This window comes from Eucalyptus grandis, chromosome 8 (assembly GCF_016545825.1).
Source record: "Eucalyptus grandis isolate ANBG69807.140 chromosome 8, ASM1654582v1, whole genome shotgun sequence".
Lineage (NCBI taxonomy): Eukaryota > Viridiplantae > Streptophyta > Magnoliopsida > Myrtales > Myrtaceae > Eucalyptus > Eucalyptus grandis.
Window position 1 is genome coordinate 67,139,343 of NC_052619.1, and position 21,259 is coordinate 67,160,601.

General features: G+C 41.3%; 3 protein-coding genes across 4 annotated transcripts; 1 reads left to right on the forward strand and 2 right to left on the reverse strand.

Annotated features, from left to right (window-relative positions):
* Positions 1 to 2,525: 2,525 nt before the first annotated feature.
* LOC104415699 lies at positions 2,526 to 9,112 on the reverse strand. Its single transcript, XM_010027034.3, has 10 exons — positions 8,872 to 9,112; positions 7,315 to 8,058; positions 6,427 to 6,604; positions 5,427 to 6,336; positions 4,763 to 5,018; positions 4,491 to 4,664; positions 4,032 to 4,205; positions 3,434 to 3,631; positions 3,229 to 3,342; positions 2,526 to 3,074 (listed from the first exon to the last, which is right to left on the reverse strand). Exons 2-10 carry the CDS (start codon positions 7,999 to 8,001, stop codon positions 2,742 to 2,744), a joined length of 3,024 nt encoding a protein of 1,007 aa, XP_010025336.2. The 5' UTR covers positions 8,002 to 8,058; positions 8,872 to 9,112; the 3' UTR covers positions 2,526 to 2,741.
* Positions 9,113 to 10,985: 1,873 nt separating this feature from the next.
* On the reverse strand, positions 10,986 to 14,414 carry LOC104415700 (NADH dehydrogenase [ubiquinone] flavoprotein 1, mitochondrial). 2 transcript variants are annotated; one of them, XM_010027038.3, is made up of 3 exons: positions 14,217 to 14,414; positions 11,885 to 13,346; positions 10,986 to 11,376 (listed from the first exon to the last, which is right to left on the reverse strand). In XM_010027038.3, exons 1-2 carry the CDS (start codon positions 14,217 to 14,219, stop codon positions 11,898 to 11,900), a joined length of 1,452 nt encoding a protein of 483 aa, XP_010025340.2. In that variant the 5' UTR covers positions 14,220 to 14,414; the 3' UTR covers positions 10,986 to 11,376; positions 11,885 to 11,897. The 2 variants fall into 2 exon arrangements, with proteins under 2 accessions (XP_010025340.2, XP_010025338.2); XM_010027036.3 differs by having other exon boundaries at positions 11,885 to 13,349.
* Positions 14,415 to 15,867: 1,453 nt separating this feature from the next.
* On the forward strand, positions 15,868 to 21,239 carry LOC104417755 (ankyrin repeat domain-containing protein 17). The gene is made up of 4 exons (XM_010028976.3): positions 15,868 to 16,288; positions 18,593 to 18,868; positions 19,285 to 19,422; positions 19,567 to 21,239. Exons 1-4 carry the CDS (start codon positions 15,965 to 15,967, stop codon positions 21,112 to 21,114), a joined length of 2,286 nt encoding a protein of 761 aa, XP_010027278.2. The 5' UTR covers positions 15,868 to 15,964; the 3' UTR covers positions 21,115 to 21,239.
* Positions 21,240 to 21,259: the final 20 nt, after the last annotated feature.

Genomic DNA, 21,259 nt, shown 5'->3' on the forward strand with positions numbered 1-21,259 from the left:
GGCCTCCTTCCCCTTATTGTATCATTAGTGAGATACAATGAAAGAGTCTATTAGTGTCTACTGTCGAGTGTTGTTATACGAGAACTTTAATAGCTTCAAGTATTGCTATTTGATGTGGAAAATGTAGTTTAAAACAAAAAGTTAATTTGAAACGGAAGCGACTATTAGGGGATTGGCTCTTAATTTCTTATCTCAACTGATTGATCACGAACTCTTTTCAATTGGGTAAGCAATTCCAACAGAAGTGAGGCTTTTGCAAGTTCTCGAGTTAAGCAAAAACAGAGAAGGTGGCGAGAATTTACCGGTCTCCACTTATGCTACTAAACTAAGTCAATTAAACATCAAGGAAACAACAACATGATAAGAAATGGATATTGTGGAAGATATTCATTTCTACCGCATTTTTGGTTTTGTGCTTCACATAATCCATAAATTAAGTCTACATGATAATGTATTGCTAACCACAGTGTCATGGCTAAAAGCAAGGACAACCCAAGAGGGTTCTAAACGACAGCTGAGACCCATCCTTAGAGAAAGCGATCCTTTGCTAGAATCCCTGTGTCCTAGGATTTTCTTAAGTGTTCTACAATAACTCCTAGCGCGGGTGATAAAAGCATTACATGCTTTGGAATCATGATATTTAATTTCCTGGGAAGTATTATTATCATCGCTCAATAAATTTGTGAGGAAGTACCACTGACGACTAATAAATTAGGATGAAAAGGAAAAAGTTAAATGGAAAGAAAAGACAAATGCTTACCGCATTTTTCGGTTGTATTTACTCACATGAAATTAGATCTCGTCAATGCATATTGACGCGGCAAGAATATATTCCACGGTACGCATATAAAAATTGTCAAATAATATTGAAATGATAAAAAAATTGAAAATATTTTGTAGGCTTTGGCAAATTTGAAGATCGGTGTTCATGTAATTCGTGCATTCTAAGATTCTTGTCGAGCATGAATATGATGATGATCAAGATAGTAGAGAACCACAGAAGTCATTTACACATGATATTAGTAGCTAATGCTCCGTTTATTTTGTAAAAAATAAGTGATATGAAAATCATTTTGCTAGAAATAATAATTTATATTGCTTGAAATAATTAATCAATTTAAAAAATTCATTATTAACAATAATTTTTGTGTAAATATTTTCGTGGATAATGAAAATATTTTTTGTTCATTAATTTTTATAAGGTATAATAACGATTATTTTTAGATAAATATTCTTTAAATTATTTATTTTTGTGAAATAATCGGAGTTTGTAATGAAAAATAGAAAATAGATGCCTTTTTCACTTGAGGGAGAAAAAAATTTAAAATTTTTTGGACAGGTCAATTGTCACTTTAAAAATACTGACGGCTCTTTCTATCGAAAAATCTATTGTCATTTCCTAAGATCTTGTCTCACCTAATTTCATATATATCCTTATCTCTGACTAATTACATTTTTGCACATCTCCAACATCATCAAATTTCATATCAATCTCTTTCGACCAAAAAAATAATAATTTCATATCAATATCTGATCTACAGTAGCCATTGCCTACTATTTATCTGTTAATGTGTAAGTACCTTTGGTTGGTTCGTAAAAAAAGCTTTGATGTTTATTTTTGCGCTAACAAGATGACCGCGCATTGCACGGATCTAAAGTTATATTTATTATTTTGAATGCTGGTGTTGATTTGAATTTCCGTGCGAGAAATATAATGATATGAAATAAATTATAACAAAAATAAATATTCATATAAATCGTATTCTCTGCTAAAACTTCCGTGGAATTTTATTTAAAATGGATCAACTCTACCATGTAGGTTTATCTTAAGAAAAACAGAAACTTAGAATTTGGATATTTATTGAGTAATACTTAAGTAGGCACAACATATTTTGAGCGCAAAAAAAAAAAAAAATTATAAATCATTAGAATTGAATCCTCCTTTCTCTCGATAGTTTTCTCCATTTTATTCAAGACTTCACCTTTTGTGCCGTAGATTTGTTGTGGAAAAGACGAGCAAGCTGAATAGATAGCATTTTCTCGAGACTTGCTCTTCTCCGTTCATAGAGAGTTAAAAGGAGACTTCCACACGATCACGTTCCAATTCTATGTATTTCACTTTATTCTTTTACAATTTCTTCCCTTTTTGAGCTTAAGGAAACCCGAATTTTGGGGGTGTCAACAGTTCAAATTTTCAAGAAAACCAAACCGAATTTGAACTGTTTGAGCATACAATATCTTTGAACCAAACCACCATCCGAATCGAATATAATTTAAATCAAATAACTGGTTCAGGTTTTTTGGGTTTTCTTTTTCTGTAATATTAAGAAGAGGTTTCAATGAAAATAGTAATATTAAGAAAAAGGGCAATTTTCAGTTCGATTTGATTAACCGAACTGAAACCAGATCCAAACTGAAAGTGTACGATATCTCAGTTCAGTTCTGACACCCCCAGATGAATTCATCATAGCCATGGGGTGACGAAATTTCCTGGCCAGTTCACTTGTATTAGCCGTATGGTAAGGTCAAAGAGAAAGGTGCTGTTTAAAATCGTACTTTCACCAATACATGAATTTAGTTTCCGGAGTCTTTTCTTCATTTAGCAAAACTTAGTACTTGTTATAGGATACTTACTTGAAACTTTCTAAATAAAAAAGGATATATTAAGTTGACCAGATTAATTACAGGGGAAGTATATAGATGCGAATAACAAGAAATTGGAGAGCAAGGCAAAGGAGGGACTATTCACCATCTCTCCACACTTCCTTGAGGAGTCGGTATCTGACAACCTTCCTGCCACTCTTTCTTTCGAGCATCCAGTTTGGTAGCGGTGAGGTAGGCAAAACTCGGCCACCATCATGGATAATTGAATCTATAGGAGAGTCCAATTCGTCGAGCTCGTCATCGCTAGTATAGGATTTTCTGAGGACTGATGATCCTGTCCTTGACAAGCTTTGATTTCCCATATCTCCAATGACAGCACCAAGTGAAGATGCTGGAGGTGGTGCATATGCGGTTGGCGATGCAATGTGTGGGATACTTGTTATCAACTGTTCGTCTTCATCAAGGTGATCCTGGATAAAGATGAAAAAAGCTTCATCAATGTCCGGTCAGTCAAATGATGAATACGAACAACTTATTGCTTTATTTTAATCGCACAAGAACTCAACAGAAAATTAGTATGAAGCAACGGCGTTAGTCCAGAAGCAACTTGTTGAATGAACTAACCTCGGAGTCCAGGGTCTCAATAAGTGCCTCCGGCACAGGGTTTGGAGAGTATTCATCAGGAACAAAATTGTCGAGAACCCTCATGATCAGTGGCACACCAAATGCAGGGCATAACTTACAAAAAGCAAACAGGATGTTGGTGAAATTAATAACACAGGAGCAGACATGCAGGCAAGCAGAGAGAGAGAGAGAGAGTGAGCAATACCTCTTTTCTTGCACTCCTATCAGCCAGCAAGTCAAAGGGCAGCTTCATCAGATCACTCAAGGCATTAAGGAGAGGAAAAGCTTTGAAAGATGTACCGCCTTCCTGTTTCTTGCTGCCGCCATTTTTGTTCCTATCTTCAAGAGAGTCATCCTCATCAATGTCAAATAAGTCAGCCAGCCATCTGGACCAGTCCCCAATCTAGTGACACGAAGCAATATAAAGTGTACCATATGTCAGAAGTTTAATACTCTTGTCAGGGTATATGAAGTTAATGAAAAAATTAGAATAGTGCCTTAAAACTTTCAAGACAACCACGTCTCAAGTGAATTCATGCTTAGTGATCCAAATAGTCCGGTATCTTTTTATCATCTCTATAAGCGAGTTCCATCTCAGCTGCTGACTATTAGTTAGAATCATGTGTCCCCTAGTGAGACATCTCACATACTCTCAGATAAAAGCACTAAATGCTCTGTAATCAGGAGATTGAACTCTCTGGAGAAGAATTATTGTCATCGCTCAAGAAGTCTGTGAGGAAGTACAATTGATGATTGATAAATAAGGATGAAATGGGTAAAGGAAAGAGAAGACAACTGCTTACCGCATTTTTCAGTTGTATCGCAGGCCTAAAACCAGATTTTCCAGCTGGAATAGGTAGCACCTTTGAATCACTGATCGGATCAGAAACAGGATCTGTTGGCATCTCATCATCTGATCCACGCAGTATGGCGTTGAACATGGCAACATCCAGCCTACCTATCACCTGCTCCATTACCTGTAAATAAAAATCAAAGAACTTCTTATAAGTCTATGGTTTCATTTTACTGGTCAATGATATACACATGAGACAAGAATCTGGTAACAGATTTCACAAAAGCATAATACGATAAAAAGAAAAACTTATTAACCACACGAATAAAATATTATCTGGTCCTGGATTTACTGGTAAGCGTTTGTGCTTTTGCAAGTTGGTCTATCCACAGCTTTCACAAATGCATACAATGCACCGGACTCAATTACCCAATGCATATCAATAGATAATAAGGTGTGGATTCATTACCAATCTGGCCAGTAGGGGCAAGCATCCACATTCGTGACCTCCAGCTCGAATGGGACAAAGCCTTTCACGGGCATCCTTGAAAGCCTTCTTCCAGAGATCAACAGAAAAGTTTCCATGGATTTTCCTCGAGTTTGAACCTTTGGCAGCAGAAGGCTGCATGTGTGGAGTGACAGTCTGTAGTAGTAGGAAATCTTTAAGCAAACAACAAAGAAAAATATGGGAACTCAATCAAGGTACTAAAAGCAGCAACTGCATTAAAACTGTCAAATCACCTGCCACCACACAGATTCAACTATTCGGGAAAATATCCAGCTTTCAACCCTTTCCAGTGCAACCGCAAAGGCCAATGGATTCTCCCATACATCAGCATATTCTGACACATCATCTTTGTCTATCCCACGAACAGAGGAACCAACCAATGTTTCCTTATTTACTTTATTTCCGACACATTCTTCACCAAGCAGTTTGCCGGCAGCAAGAGTGATGATTGCTCTCAACGTTATTGCATTGGACAACCAGAAAGTTAACCTGCAACAAAAGACAACTAAATGACAACCGTTAACTGGAAGAGAAGGTGAATTCTGGAAAAATCAGCAATTCACTGGATGAGAGTTTAATTTTCTTGAGTAAATATGATTCCCTTTTCTTATAAAATCCAGTTGGGACATCATCACATCCTCTTTTAAGCAATCCAGTATATCATGCAGCTTCTGCAAGATAATGACAGAAGAACTTCTCCTGCTGAACAATTCACTTGACACAAATATCACACAACTTATCCACTATTGATACTAGGGAGCAAGCTCCCATGGTTCATTTACTATTCCTTTTAACTGACAATTGTAGATTTTGCAATTGCTTGGCAAGAATACTAGCCAAAATCAGCAAAGTAAAATTGTTTCTGCATTACTTTTACTATTTGAGCTTCAAAAGTACCTCGGTACATCATTTCCGCATGCCTTAGAGACCAAAACTAGTCCAGAAACAACAGCTCTGGCTGCACTCCCCCTCTTAGATGGAGAGTTTAATTTGCAAGCATGGAAGTAGAATCTAGAAAGTCGCCGAGCTGGAGAATGGACCTTGTTCGAGGAGCTTCCATGCTCAGCAACAACAGAATAAAGACTAGCCTCAATAGCGGCAGCTTCCCTCAGCTCTTCCTCAAGCATAGCAATTCTGTTTTCCAACTTGGTTTCGTTGGCAGAAAAGTCTGCCAATTTCTTCTTATCATTTATCGCAGAAAAAGTAGCACTTTTCTCATCATCTCTGCGTGGGTGAATCCGTTTTGCCTCTTTTGCAACTGCGCTCTTAACAAGCAGTTTAAAGTTATCCGATGGATTACATAATAGGTTCACATCTTTTCCATGTTTTAGTTCATTGCTATCAACAAAATCAACCATCTCATCTGCAGCATCTCTCGAGAAGGCAACCTGTTTTCTGGTGTCACGCTTTAGAAAACCCGAAGCTACGTCTCGAAAATGTTTCTTTTTTTTGAGTGTTTGTTCTGCTAGGCCATTTTCTTGCTGTTCATCCTCATCTTTTACTGAAAAAGAACCTAACAGCATCTGTAGGGGTGGAGACGGGCCATCTTTATTTGAGCTCCAATTGTTTTCATGATCTTGAGAGAGGGTGCTTCTTACAAGCTCTGTGTCAATATCCCTCCCAGCATTTGGAGCATTAGACGATGAACCATCAGAAAAGCATCTAATAACATCACCTTCACTTTCTGTTCGAGAGCCCTCTCTAATCCCATCACTTTCATCGGGAATTCTCTCATGGAGCTTATAACGTATTGGTTCCAGCAAACGCGTGTTTTCCTTGTGGTACAATTCTCTCATATGTTGGAGACCTGTAGATGAGAATTAATAACTGAAGATAGTGGAGAGCTTCCTGGTATGAAGTCAGACTTTTCTTAAGAAATGGGAGAACAGAAGCAAACCTTGAGCATGGTTGCCAGTGTCAAGTGAGTCTGTAGATGGTGAAGAAGAGGAGGCTTTTCCATGTTCAACTGCTTCAGCTGCAAAAAGTTTTTCCTGGCTTGAATTTGCTACTTCTAGTAGCAGTGCATCTTCTCGATTAGCAACTTGTTTGCCATTATCTGATGTTGCTAGTTCTCTCTATGCACCAAGAACAGTCCAAGAATAGCAGGTGTACTTGTTAACAGAGAGGACTGAAAGCTAAAGAACAAAATGAAGCATTATAAGATGCGCAAACTAATTTATTGGTGATATAATATCCTCGGCTAGCAAGAATCTGTTATGATTTACGATAAAAGGCTAAAGTGTATGAAACATCTAACGGTTCCTTCCAAAACATGTGTCTGCATATCATCCACCACGTGAGAAAGTCGCAAATCAACAAGGAACGAGCCTCTCAATTTCAAATTTCAAGATCTGATAATTCAAGCATGAAAGCTATGATGGTGAGTCACACTTCAAGTTCAGGAGTTTGCTCACGTGGTTGGATTACCAAACCAGGAAGGAGATTCGAGATTCCATTGATTATAATGACAGTTAAACAAAATGAAGTTGATATAGGCATGATATCCCAATTCCCAAGCAATGTGTCAGGTCATTGATTATTTAATGGAAGGAACATCTACTGGCCATGTCAGCCCCCTTCCTGAACAAGAACTAATGATGAAAAGCATTAAATTTTCCTGACTGGAGTATATAAACTAAATAATCCATGGGAATAAATATCAAAAGAAGTCCATGGCCAAGAGATGAACAACCGGCTATTAGCAAGAAAAATCTCCATCATCAGGAAGGAAGGAGAAAAAAAAAAACACCAGTTGACAGAGTTTTCCTGTAATGATTTCAAGTACCTTATCATCTCGAGACAGTGAGGTGACAACATTTTCAGGAAGAGAGGTGGAAGTGATTTGCGATGAATGGATGGGGACATCACCATCTAAATCATCATCAGTGAACGACGTGATCTCAACATCCTCATCATTGACCTGAGCCAAAACAGATCCATTTCCAGGCTTCTCAAGAGATACTTCTTTTGAAAGTCGACTCTTTGGTGAAGAGCTGGAGCTATCCACATCACAGGGCTGAATGCTAATGTAAAGCACAGGTTGTGCCGCATTTTTCAAGCTTTTCTTACAGCTCACAGGAATGCTAGCATTTGCTGTCTCTTGAATAACCCCATAATCTGCAAGGTTTATCACAGCAGATCCCAGCAGTTGACCTTTCACCGCCCTGTTCTTCAGGGACTCATATAACGAGAACTCCAAGCAGTTCTTCTGGAAACCATCACTGCTGCTTCTTCTCTTGGACGCTTCCTTGCACAGAGTGACAGGAAGCTTAAGCGACTCGCCAATCACGATCTTTCCATCCTCGGCACTGCAAGGGAAGGATCCCGAACTATCGTCGTTTTCCCATTGAACCAAAACAGATTGAGCAGATATCGGAGATTGGGGCCAGGGCTTAATCTGTTCCACATGGATAAGGTAATCAACATGAAGCGCAATGCTTTTTCGGCTCTTCGATCTCAGCCCGAGAACCATTTTTGACAGCAAATGCCGATCAAGCCTCAGCCAATATTACCATCCACTGCAGCATCTCTACATCCACGGAACATCCGGATATCACCTCATGTCATAGACAGGATAACAACTAGGAAAGTGGCATAAATGATGTTGCTCAAGAGCAATCACCCGAAAGTATACAAACTTATGCCACAAGCAAGATGATTGAAACCAGAACAACCCCAATGTCACGCGCCGGAAGCAACATAGAAAGACTCGCCACTGCTGAAACAGCTCAAAGTATAGGCTAAAGGGCTACTCAAAGAATGAGAAATTGACAGCAACAAAAGAAGAAAACACTACAACTCTTGGGTACAACCCAGCCTACTCAATCAGCTGATTGCCAATATGTCCATCATCAGAAAAGCTTTCTGCTTCGTTGCGTCTGAAGAGTAGAGAAACCCAACACGAGAAGCTAAAACCAGAGATCAGACGCTTTACCTTCTAGAGAGAGAGAGAGAGAATCGGACGCGGTGTTTCCAAATATAAAAATCGAGAGGAACGTAGTAACGACGACGCGGTACGCACATCAGCGAGAGCATCCAAAAAGAAAAACTAACAAATTCTAGTCAAAATCAACAAAAAAATACCCACCTAACACAATGTCCACATGATCTGCATTGCACCCGTGAATCTAAAAGGAACAGAAAAGACCAATAGGGAAAGGCAAAAAAAAAAAAGGCATCTACCTTTCCGGGAGAAAAAGGAAAAAAGCCGACCTCTACAAACTCAGCAGGAAACACTAAATGAAAAAAAAAAAAAAAACACAGAAAGAAACCGATCTCAAGCAAAATCCGCAAACGCGAAGCTGAAAGACGACAGTCAAAGACGGTGGGAACTGCAACGTACGAGTACGGTCGGGGCGAGTTCGGCCGGTTGTTGTGGAGACGCCATTAGAGATAGATAGAGAGAGAGAGAGAGAGAGAGAGAGAATTGTCAGAGCTCGAGCTGAAACGTCGCGGCTTTTAGATACGAGGGGGCGCCCGCGCAGGTCAAAGCGGTAGTGCGAAGCATGTGTTGCGCTTGTTTCGGCGAGAACCGAATCTGGAACTCGAAAAAAAAAAAAAAAAAAAAAAAAACACTGACAAAAAGGAGATTGGAAAAAAAAAAAAAAAAGGAGTTTCGATTTTCAGGAGGAGATCCCGAAACAGAGCAGGAATATATCTGGCATTGGCTTTGCAGAATGCAATGACCCCACCTCTACCCTACTGCTTTACTTTTGCCGGTGAAAACTGAAAAGGTTTCAAAAGAAAGAGGGGTAAAAAAGGCCAGGAGTTGAGGATAATATCCGTCTGGCCAAAATAGATATTTCGATTAAAATAAGTTGGTCGTACTATAATATGCGGATACACATCTCAATATCAATTTTGACTCAACGTCGTCTACGACATTATCATGAGAAAAATACACTTTGCGGTGACGGTGTTTCGAGTAATTATGATTTGACGACAAACCCCGAGGAGGCGGGATGCGTACCTAGTAGGCATGGCGCAGCCCTTGTGCCATTCCGGTCCCGCATCAAAATGCAAAAGAATCTGGGAATACAAGGCATTGTGATTACATAAATCCAGTGCATCTTATAACTGTTCGTGCATTTATTTGTTTCAACATTTTCTAAATAGAAGTTACCTACTTCCATTCTCATTACAATCGCGCAAATTATAAAACTTAAAAAGATTGTGAAAAGATTTGGCACGATTGCAAATGACTAAAAGTCCTATCGGTAACTTTTAAAGATTGAAGAGATCTTCACCCGATGATAAATAAAAAAAAATTGTAAAATTTTCTTGAGTATAACAGCCAATATGCATAAACACTCAAAGCCAATATATGACGCCCATGAGAGCATCTCAACCGGTGAAACGTGGGACATTTACTAAGAACGATTAAGAGTATGGTACGAAATGCAACAACGGATTGAATGGCCCCTCGACCAGCTCATGTCTGATTAGCCTCAATATCCCTGAAAAAGGCAAATTGGATGGGTTTGGACGATCAATTCCATTAGCATGCTCAACCCTTCCACCTTAGCCCCTATTTCAGCCAATTCGGACTCGATCAATTTCACATAGTAGGTTCAATAATTTCTTCTTTTGTATTTTTGGAAGCTTGGATGAGGATTTGTAAACGTCGCAACCACTAGCACAGTAGAACTCGCGTCAGCCAGTCTTTCACTTCCTTCTTTTCTGAGACGGCATAAAAAAGTTTACTTTGATGCAAAGATACCAACTCATTTAAGTATCCGCGATTACGACACATTGCCCTTAGAAATAGATGAACCTTGCACCGCAAATGATGTTATATGGTAGTTAGGTGACAAGATTTGATCAGTTTACCTTTCTTTTAAGTCAACAGTATCTCAGAAAGCCCGACATAAAAGCAAGGTGATTTTGATAAGACAAACAGAAAACCAAGCTTTCTCGGATAACCATTGGGAAATAAACAGGAGAGTGTAATCTAGGGCGACAATCATCTCGAGAAGTTAAGGTCTCAATATTTCAAACAAACATTGTATCAAGGCAACCTAATCCACTGCATCAAGACCAAGCCAATCATCATACATAATAAAATATAAAATAAAATGAAAAAACCACTACTGGCATTGCAGACACATTTGAAAGCATGAAAAACATGTCCAACGGCTATGCCTTCGGTTGAGCAGTTTCAAAGAAGTTTGGACGATAGTCACTGATATATTTGGTGCCCAGGAAAGGTAGTTCCCGCAACCTAGCTTTGCCAAGACAAGGGACAGGAGAGAATTCGAGATGCTAATTTCATCAGCAACCATGAGTTCATTGGACACCTATGGACTAGCCGCTCATGTGCAGCCTCCAGTTCAGACCAAAAGAAAGAAATCAGGTGACTCAGCTAATCATCAGAGCCATCACTCAACAGACAAGGTCAAATGACAGAGACCTTCGTAGCAGCCGACCAGTTGAGTCAGTCGGAGCTCAGACTTGAAATTCACCAAACGCATGGTGCATGGATGAGGGTTTCCATTCTCAAATTCAAGATACTGGACATGCCGCACAATAATACCATCTCAGGGGAACAGTTTTCCCGCGACTACTTACAGACAAGCAACATCAACCAGAAGACAACATACAAAGATTTATTGACAAACTTTCTGGAAAATGTGAGCTAGTTAGTTTTCCCATAATACACGAAATGACAATACATAACTCCTGTCCAGATAATTGAGAGAATAAGTTTCCTTGGCAGTGAATAAACTCACTGTGCAGCTTAGCAAGAAATAGAAATGCAAAAGACCCAGAAGCCAAATCCACCCATCAACCCAAATTTTGGGTAGTTCTTCTTGTTATTCTAACATTATCCACCAACAAAGGGATTTACCTATGGAGAAAGACAAAATAGATACCAATAAGAAACCAGTAGTAACTTCACAATCACAGCAAAAGTATACAACCATGTACCTACAAGTAAGACTGTAAGAATAAATGTCCACATTGCACATACGAATTGTCCCTTGAGCTTAGCAATATGTCATATTTAAGCCCCTCTGCCTCGCCATTTGCCAAATGCTAGCAAAAACTATAGAAAAATAATCAATGACTATTCCCTTTTCGAATATTTGAACTTGCAATTATGCTAAAGCAACATTTAGTCCTTCATCACCCCACAATTCTCATCTTGCCGGTTTGAATTTACAGTTACTTAGCCCATCCATTATCATCTCACCAGCCACTCAATAATCTAACAGAGTCTAGTTAATGACAGAAAGAAAAATAAAAAAAGGGAGAGGACATGAGTTTGTAAACATGTGAGCTGTAATTGCTTTCTCCTTTCTACTTAATTATGGGATAGTACAAGAAATAAATCGAGAACAGATTGGAGTAGAAACCTGAGTATAAAAACTAAGCTGCAGCCTCCAGCAACTCTCTCTCAGCACGTTCCCTAATCCTTCTCTCGAGTTCCGGCCTAAAATGCCGAATGAGACCCTGGACAGGCCAAGCAGCCGCATCACCTAAAGCACATATTGTATGCCCTTCAATCTGCTTGGTCACCTCCTGCAGCATATCAATCTCTTCCAACTTTGCATTCCCAACTTTCAACCTTTCCATTATCATCCAGAGCCATCCTGTGCCCTCCCTGCAGGGCGTGCACTGCCCGCAGCTCTCATGCTTATAGAAATAAGAAAGCCTAGCAATTGCATCGACAACATCGGTTGATTTATCCATCACTATAACAGCTGCTGTTCCTAGACCAGACTGGACAGCCTTAAGAGCATCATAGTCCATCAGCACATCATCGCATATGTTCTTTGGGAGAAGCGGTACAGATGAACCCCCTGGTATTACTGCAAGTAAGTTGTCCCATCCACCCCTAACGCCGCCGCAGTGTCTTTCGATCAGCTCCTTCAATGGTATACTCATTTCCTCCTCGACTGTGCAAGGCTTGTTTACATGACCCGACACGCAAAACAATTTTGTCCCTGCATTGTTTTTCCTTCCAAAACTGGCAAACCAATCTGGACCACGTCTGAGAATCGTTGGAGAAACAGCCACAGTTTCAACATTGGTAACAGTGGTAGGACAGCCATATAAGCCGGCATTAGCCGGGAAAGGTGGCTTTAACCTTGGCTTCCCTTGTTTCCCTTCAAGACTTTCCAATAGTGCAGTCTCTTCACCACAAATATAAGCTCCAGCACCATAATGGATGTGGACATCAAAATCGTAGCCAGATCCACATGCATTCTTTCCCAACAGTCCAGCTTCATAAGCCTCTTTTCTGGCCCGTTCAAGATTTATACGTTCGTTTACGTATTCACCCCTTATATAAATATAGGCAGCAGATGCCCTCATTCCCACACCAGCAATTAAGCATCCTTCAAGAAGCTTGTGAGGGTCATGACGCATAATTTCCCTATCTTTACATGTTCCCGGTTCACTTTCATCAGCGTTGACCACAAGATAGGAAGGACGACCATCTGATACTTTTGGCATGAAAGACCACTTCAGGCCAGCTGAGAAACCAGCACCACCACGCCCTCGGAGACCAGACTTCTTGACTTCACTCACAATCCAATCAGTGCCCTTTAAAACCAAATCTTTTGTCCTGTACCAGTCACCGCGTTTCATGGCACCTTTCAGAAAAGGATCATGCATTCCATACAGGTTGGTGAAAATGCGATCCTCATCCTTTAGTCCACCAAAATGGGTTTTCTCTGGAGGAGGTGGAGGCGGTGGAGGCGATGGAGGGGCACTAGCAGTTTTGGCACCTTCGGTGCTGAATGACCTAACACCTATCCCCTGCCCCCGAAGCAAAATCGTCTTTCGAAGAGAAAGCAGGCCCCTCATTGGTGCCTGCTGGAAATACAAAAATATGAATGAATCAACCTGAAGTAGATCATGCACATGAAGCCATGTAACGGCATTACAAAAAAATCACCCCTAAATAACTGTCCAGCCTTGTATATTTAGAATACAGCAGCATCATATTCAGGTAATTCTGCTGATATTCACAAATCCCAATTATGCCGTGAGTGCACATGGCAGCATATTTGGTTTATTTACTTTACATAGAGTGAAAAACAAAAGCCTAGAGGATGGTGCGAAGATGACTTTGCGTTCCAACAAGTCAACTTTTACGGATGAAACCAGATCAGAATTTCTAAAACAAATAAGATATCAAACCCAAGAGTTCCTGAATACTTAGATTTAGACTATCACCTAAGCAGAACGGCGAATTTAACCCGGCATTACATGAAGCTATTCGGCGTGAGAACGCCAATTAGAGTGCATTTCCTAGGTCTCCTCTTCCGACAAATCTCAAGGATTCGAACCCCGAACGATCAACAGAAATGACGCTACTTCAAGACAAAAACCCTGAAAAAAACCGAAAATGCCCCCACAAAATGAGGAACTCGTCGAATCCCTATCACTCGCCAGAACACTCCGCAAAACCCCAGAACAACGCAAGGACCCTAAACTCAAACCCAATCGAATCGAATTCGATCCTCCACAACCCGTCCCCCCCTAAAGCTCGTCAAAAACACATATCGACGGATCCAGCTTCGACAGGCATTCCCCTCCCAACTCCCCTAATCAGTCCTAACCGCGAGCGAATTGCACAGTCGCGATCGATGACGAGAGCACGAATAAAAAGCGAAGCGCGAGCGAGAACGCGGAAGTCGCGCGGGCGAAAGAGATGAAGGGGCGGCGCGGTTCGCATACCATGGCGCGGGACGTCGCGGATGCGCCTCCGACTGGGCGGGCGGATTTCAGGTCGAGGAGCGAAGCGAGACGATCGAGAGAGAAGAAGGGACTGCAAAGGTGGGGCGGATGAATAGAAAGCTCCTCTGTCGCGTGCGAATGGCGATGCGAGCGAAGGACGGTGGAGATGGGGCCGTGATGAACGGTGATCGAAGGGGAGCCGGTGATCCGACGGTCGGAATCTCGCGGGGTGCTAAGTGATGAGGAAGGATTCCACGTCGAGGGAGCAGTAGTGGGCCTGGAATGTGGGCCGTATAGGGACCCGGCCCACGCACAAACGTGGGCCTCTTTCTGAACTTCGTCCTCTGATAATTCATAATTCCTCTGTGGACAATTTTAAGAAAATGAAAAGAGGGTTTTGCTGATCTCAGTCCATTCACGAGGAGCGACCAGTCTTGCAGGCCATTTCCGGCCACGACATCGAGATCTTCCCCTTCTTTTTCTAAGATGAGACATGCTTCGATGAGGCCAATTGGAACGAGCTGGTTTTAGTTCATATCGAGGCAGGTTTTTTGGGCGTCAGGGGGTCTTGCAGTTCTGTCTCTACCTGCTTCAAAATTCCACAGCCAGCCATCTGCCAGCTCGTTCCCAAGATTTGTCTAAAAGGTTCCTTTTATTAAGTAATGACGCAAGTATTCTCGCGGTAAAATCTGATATTTGTGAAATTATTATATTTTCCTCTATCTCCAATCATGATACTTGATCGATAGGTCGTGTGAATTGGCTAAATACCAATATGGTTAATTTCGTGTTCATGATCTACCGATTTGTTAATTGTTTCCTACTATCAAAAGTGAAGAAAAACACGAATTTTATGAAGAAACAATTCTTTATACAAGGGAACTTGGTGGATTCATGTGGAGATCGTACAAATTGTCATTATGTAAAAATCATGATAGTGCGTCTCGACTTTAATAATGGGTGGAAAGTAAAATCTTTATATAAAAATTCAGGGTAGGTTTAGTGCATGTTTTAAAAATAAAAAATGAAAAAGTGTAATTTTGCCTACTTAAGGAATGTTGCAAGGGTGTTGCAAGCAAATCTCACACTTTATGAATCATAACAACTCGATTGTTGTGGTGATTATGCTTAGATAAGTAATATATACATTTTGGTTAAAGAGAAAGTGGGCTTGTGTTTGAATTATACCCTTCTCACGAGCTTACTCAGATAGCTATGCTTGCTCCATATTCAACGTTCAATTCTAATACAGGTAAGACATTTCATACTCCCTAATAAAAAATCCAAATCTTTTTATAGATATGATTTAATTCAAGCCAGTATGGTACTAAAAATGTTGAGATTGATTGGTCAAGCGCCCGCCCGGGGAAAGGGGGGGGTACGGACTGCATAGAAATACGGTAATTTTTCTCTTGGATTATGGCGGATCGGACAATTATGGCAGGATTTCCATAGTCATTACGCAGATCACATGTTACCAATAAATTCACACGGATTTATATCAATCCTTAAAAAAATAGAAAAATCATAAATCTGGAGTACCAGTGGGCCCCACTCTATGGACCAACCCCCGACCCAGTCAAACTCCATTCTTCGTCTCCAGATAAATGCACGGCGAAAGCATTTCCGGCATCTCTCTCCGTAACAGCAGGAAGCCTCACACGCCAAGCGCTTCCTCTCTCTGTGTGTTCAGACGCAGCAGAGAGGAACAGGATCGCATTTCGCGGCCGGCTGCGGCGACGGCGGACATGACGGTGTTCGCGGGCCCCGGCGCCGGCTACTTCGCCGGGAAGCAGGTGGTGCCGGTGGACTACCAGGCGGAGGTGTCGCAGCGCCTCGTGGACGCCGCCCACGGCGGCGACCTGAGGACGGCGTACGAGTGCATGGTGGACCCGTTCGTGGACGTGAGCTTCGTCGGGACGGTGAGCCTGCGGTCGCGGCGGGCGGAGATCGTGCCGCGGGGCGAGTGCCCGCACGAGGTGGCGGTGGAGTACGAGGAGTTCAGGACGGAGGTCACCGCGCTCTTCCTCGCCGCTCAAGCCGGGAACCTGACGCTCGTCAGGAAGCTGCTGGTAAACGCGCGCATCCGCAGTTCGTTTCGTTTCCTCCATTTCCTTTGCGATTTTCGCACTCCATGGCTTAGCTCTCTCGTTTTGCTTGGCTGATCAGTTCCTCTGCACATCGGTCAAATTCTCATGAAATTTTTTCATCTATTGAACGCTTCGTTGTTTTTCAAATTTATTTATTTATTTATTTCTGCCATTCGTGTTTTTAATCGGGATTTATTGCTGTCGCTGGTGTTATTACCCGCTAGCGACGGAAGCCATCTCGAGAATTTCCTTTTCGCCACCATTTAACGTACGGCTTGGGAATCACAGATTTAAAAACCAAACATAGGCCGGTTCAACTCGGATGGGCCTCGGTGGTTCGGTTTTCGAGTCGAATCGGCGATTCCATGGATTTGGCTTGTTCCAAGTGTTTGGATCAAGAATTGGACCTCATTTTCTTTGAAACCAGACCAACCAATCTGATTGATTTCGACTGATCATGAGCTTGAGTTAGGATCTATTATTTGATGCATCGGTGTCGTGTAAATCGGTGCTCCTTAGCTCCAACCCTTTTGAGATTTGTAGCGACGAGATAAGGGTTTAATGCAATAGCAATTACACTTATATAATAAAGTTATAATGGCCATTACACTGCTTGGGTTAAGTAATATAATACCCGTATGTAATGATGGCAATAGAATAAGAAATCTCAAAATACCCTTAAAATCAAGATTTGAAGGAATAGCGAAATTTATTATGATTCATGAGTTTAGTTTCCTATATAAATTATTAGCTGTATAATTTGTTATATCAAATGTTTATTTATACTTTTTATAATTAATTGATTGATTATGATTAAAATATAAATGTATAATGTGCTATTGCCTTAAAGTAAATATTATACCACAGTGGCTATTACTTGATATCATAATTTTATTTAATCATAAATGCGAGATTACATTAAAAATAATTTTTATTACGTAATTAATAGTATGGTTGAAATAATAATTTAATTTGAAATTCAAGCATTAATTGATATAATTTCAAATTAAGATTACAACATATTACGAGTAATATAATATGAAATTATGAAAATTTAGATCATCATTCCAAATAGTGAGTACATATTTATGCCGATTATGATATCACGTATAATATCTAATATAATAAATAATTATGTATTCGCCAGATAGCATAATCATTATCCCTAAATGATATACCTAATATTTAATAATTCATTTATTAATTACATATATGATTAAGTCAAAATAGTCATAATCTAGCTGTAATCCATATAAATTTTAATAATAATCAACAATTTAACACTATTGAGTGAGCAGGAAAAAAAAGGAAAAGTATTTTGGCTGTAATACGGGGATCTATGAAATAACTATGTTAGCTATATTAGGAATTACGCTGTGATATCTATTACTAAAAGAAAATATTGCAATAGGTATTTAACTTGCAATTAATCGTACAATGTAATAGTCGTTGCTTCCTGGCTCTGACGGTACGACGTTTGTTGGTGGCGATTTATCAGCTTGTCTGACCATTGGGTTATTGCTCCGAGAAGAGAAGTCATTTTTCTTCTCTCTTTCCCTCATCAATGTTCGACCAATGCGTGCGCATTGGTTGTACATTGTCACGACATTTATTTTCTTCGGTCCGGCGCTTCCGGTTTCTGTAAATGAAAACGCGAAAGAGACAAAGATCTGGGCATTTGCGAAATTCTTAGTCGATTCTGTCCTGCTGTAATAATCTGTGCTTGGGTAATACTGCACAGCAGCGTGCGTACAGAACCTGACGGCCTGCGAGATGGCATCATCTCCTCCACTTGCTCCGGATTTATGTTGGAGTGTCGTGATTCTTCAGCGTCACACACGTGAAAATATGCTTCCGCATCCTGCCGAAGCAAAAAATTGCCGCAGATCCAGAACCCCCGAGCTCGAGTAGACTACTAATGGAAACCCACTTGACTCTAGTTCTGCCTTTTCTAATCTTTACACTTGAATTTGCGTTCTACTTTTGATTTTTTACAGCACAGGTTCCTGAGCTCGAGTAGACTGCTAAGGTTTCAAGTTTTTTCTATATTAGAAAATGGTCTGGGCTGACCTCATTTGTAATTTTCAGTTAGTCTCGTGTCGAGTCCAAAAAGTTTGAAGCCTATAAGTTGTGAATTGATGGGACATTGATCATTTCAAATCGATTCCTTGACGTGTGACTTTTTCGCATCACACCCTTGATGCACCTCAATGAACATATCATCGACAAGAAAATTGTCAATCTTCTGTATCGAATTAACTTGATTCTTGCATATCTATGTGACAGAGCATGGGAGCTGACGTTAACCAGAAACTGTTCAGGGGCTATGCCATAACAGCCGCCGTACGAGAGGGTCATATTAAGGTTGCTGAGGTTCTTATGACCGCAGGGGCATCTCGTGATGCATGTGAGGAGGCCTTAGTGGAGGCGAGCTACGTGGGGCAGCCAAGGATTTCCGAAATGCTCATGGGATCCCAAATGATCCGTCCACATGTTGCTGTTCATGCTCTTGTCCTTGCGTGCTGCAGAGGGTTCGTTGCGGTTGTTGATGCACTCATCAAGGTATGGCTGATCAGTCACAATAACGAGTCTTTTTAATCTTTTGTGGACACTAGCAACCTCAGAGAATTACAAGCAGAATCAGGAAATATTAACCCCAATTAAAACTCAAAGCAAAATTGACTTTTGTGAAATCAAGTCTTCATCTGTCATTCGGTTCATTATTTGTCTCAACAATTTCCTGAGATGTATATTTCTGGTTTCAAAGTTGCGGGTAAAATGAATAAATTTTCAACTTCGACGGCCAGGAACTGAGTGCAATATCCTATTTATTCATATTGGGAAAAGTTTACTTGTTTTACTCCGACTTGTCTGTCTCTTTGAGCTAATTACCCATTTCTTCCTAGTGAAAGACACCAATCTTGTCCTATTTGATGAATATGAGATGTCATCTGAGATTGCAATATCGCTTGATGCAGTGCGGTGTGGATGTCAATGGAACTGACAGGGCATTGCTTCAATCCTCTAAGCCATCTCTCCACATTAATGTGGACTGCAATCCACTCATTGCTGCCATCATCAGCAGGCAGGTTTCAGTGGTCCGAAGGCTGCTACAGGTAAGGTTATCACGGCTGCAGTAGTAGAACCGAGCTTTTTCTTAAGCTACTTGTGGTACCGGCGAATAAAAAGAAAAAAAGGTAGCATGGTCAACTAGCTGTCTGTTACCGGCAGATTGTGACCATTTCGGGTTTGCAATGCAGGCAGACGTTAGAGTAGACATTGAGGTGAGGCTGGGGGCTTGGTCTTGGGATGTAAATACAGGAGAAGAATATAGAGTGGGTGCAGGCCTAGCTGAGCCATATCATGTCACCTGGTGCGCGGTGGAGTACTTTGAATGCAGCGGTGCCATCTTGCGCATGCTCCTCCGACGGCTTCCCTCTTCTTCTCATCATGGAAGAACTCTTGTCCACCATGCAATCCTATGTAACAACAGCAAAGCATTAGATGTGCTGCTGACATGTGGCGTGGATCCAGAATGTCCCTTGGAAACCACTCCTAAAACTGGAATACGACCCATTCATTTGGCAACGCGACTCAGGTATCCAAAAGTTCTACCATGCTTGATCTCTGCTGGCTGCAATCTGAATTCACGGACAGAATGTGGAGAGACCGCATTAATGATTGCTGCAAGACGTTGGAATGAGGAATGTGTGAAGGTTTTGGCTTCAGCTGGCGTAGACATGGCTTTGGTTAGTTCAGCAAGTCAGTCGGCAGAATCAATCGCAGAATCAGTTCAATGGACTCTTGGCTTCCAACAAGCGGTTGTGGATGTCATTCAAGCCGGGAAAGTTCCTCAATCAAGCAATGTGAAGATATTTTGTCCTTTGATGTTTGTAACTCAAGCAAATGACGTTGAAGCTCTGAAAAAGCTTATTGGGCATGCAGACATTAATCTTAATGAACAGGATGCCGACGGATATACACCTGCCATGAGGGCTGCAGCAAATGGCCATTTAGAGGCTCTCAGGGTGCTTGTCTTTGCCGGGGCCAACACAAAACTGAAAAACAAGCAAGGCGATACGGTGAAAAGCTTATCGGAGTTGACACAAAATGGGGAAACATTTGAAGCGATAATGCAAGAGTACGAACTTCAAAAACAGCTCGATAATTCTGCTGGCATTAGTAGTCTACATCATGCCGCACGGGATGGACTGATTGATATGGTTTGTGTTCTAACGAGCAAAGGTCACGATGTGAATGCCTTTGATGCAGATGGATACACTCCACTGATGTTAGCTGCAAAGGGAGGTCACAGCGCTCTGTGCGAGCTCCTGATCTCACATGGAGCGAGGTGCAGCTTAGAGAATTCGAGACACGAAACGGCACTCTCACTCTCGAGACTAAACGGTATTGGAAGTGACGCAGAGCAAGTGATCTTAGATGAGCTTGCTAGGAAGCTTGTGTTGGAGGGGGCTCGTGTTAAGAAGCACACGAAGTGCGGCAGAGGAGCTCCGCACGTTAAATTATTGAGGATGGTTGGGGCCGCTGCAGTGCTGCGCTGGGGCAAGTCGAGCAGGAGGAACGTGATATGCAAGCAGGCCGAGGTGGGGCCTAGTTCGTCCTTCCGCTGGAACCGGAGGCGGAAGTTCGACACGGACGAACAGGGGATGTTCCATGTCGTGACGACGAAGAACAGGGAAATCCACTTTGTATGTGAGGGAGGCAATGAAATGGCGCAGTTGTGGGTGAGGGGAATCAAGCTTGTGACGAGGGAAGCCATCTTCGGGAAGAGCGAACCGAGAGAGTGATTCGTGAGGCTTCGAGGGCTCTATTCGCGGTGTATATTTATTGGAAGCTAAAGGAAATCCGCCTGATCTTGCTTAGACTAGATCTTTAGTAAAAAAAGCTTTCGTTTTATGCAGTGATCCAGAAAGAGATTTTTCTTGAGCATGG

Excerpts from the sequence above, each read along its gene's own strand:
- LOC104415699 (XM_010027034.3), bottom strand. The coding sequence starts at position 8,001 with ATGGTTCTCGGGCTGAGATCGAAGAGCCGAAAAAGCATTGCGCTTCAT. Across the intron at positions 5,019-5,426 it reads TGCGGAAATGATGTACCGAG|GTTAACTTTCTGGTTGTCCA; the intron begins GTACTTTTGAAG and ends CTTTTGTTGCAG. Across the intron at positions 4,206-4,490 it reads TGCCCCTACTGGCCAGATTG|GTAATGGAGCAGGTGATAGG; the intron begins GTAATGAATCCA and ends TTTTATTTACAG.
- LOC104417755 (XM_010028976.3), top strand. The coding sequence starts at position 15,965 with ATGACGGTGTTCGCGGGCCCCGGCGCCGGCTACTTCGCCGGGAAGCAG. Across the intron at positions 16,289-18,592 it reads CGCTCGTCAGGAAGCTGCTG|AGCATGGGAGCTGACGTTAA; the intron begins GTAAACGCGCGC and ends TCTATGTGACAG. Across the intron at positions 18,869-19,284 it reads TTGTTGATGCACTCATCAAG|TGCGGTGTGGATGTCAATGG; the intron begins GTATGGCTGATC and ends CGCTTGATGCAG.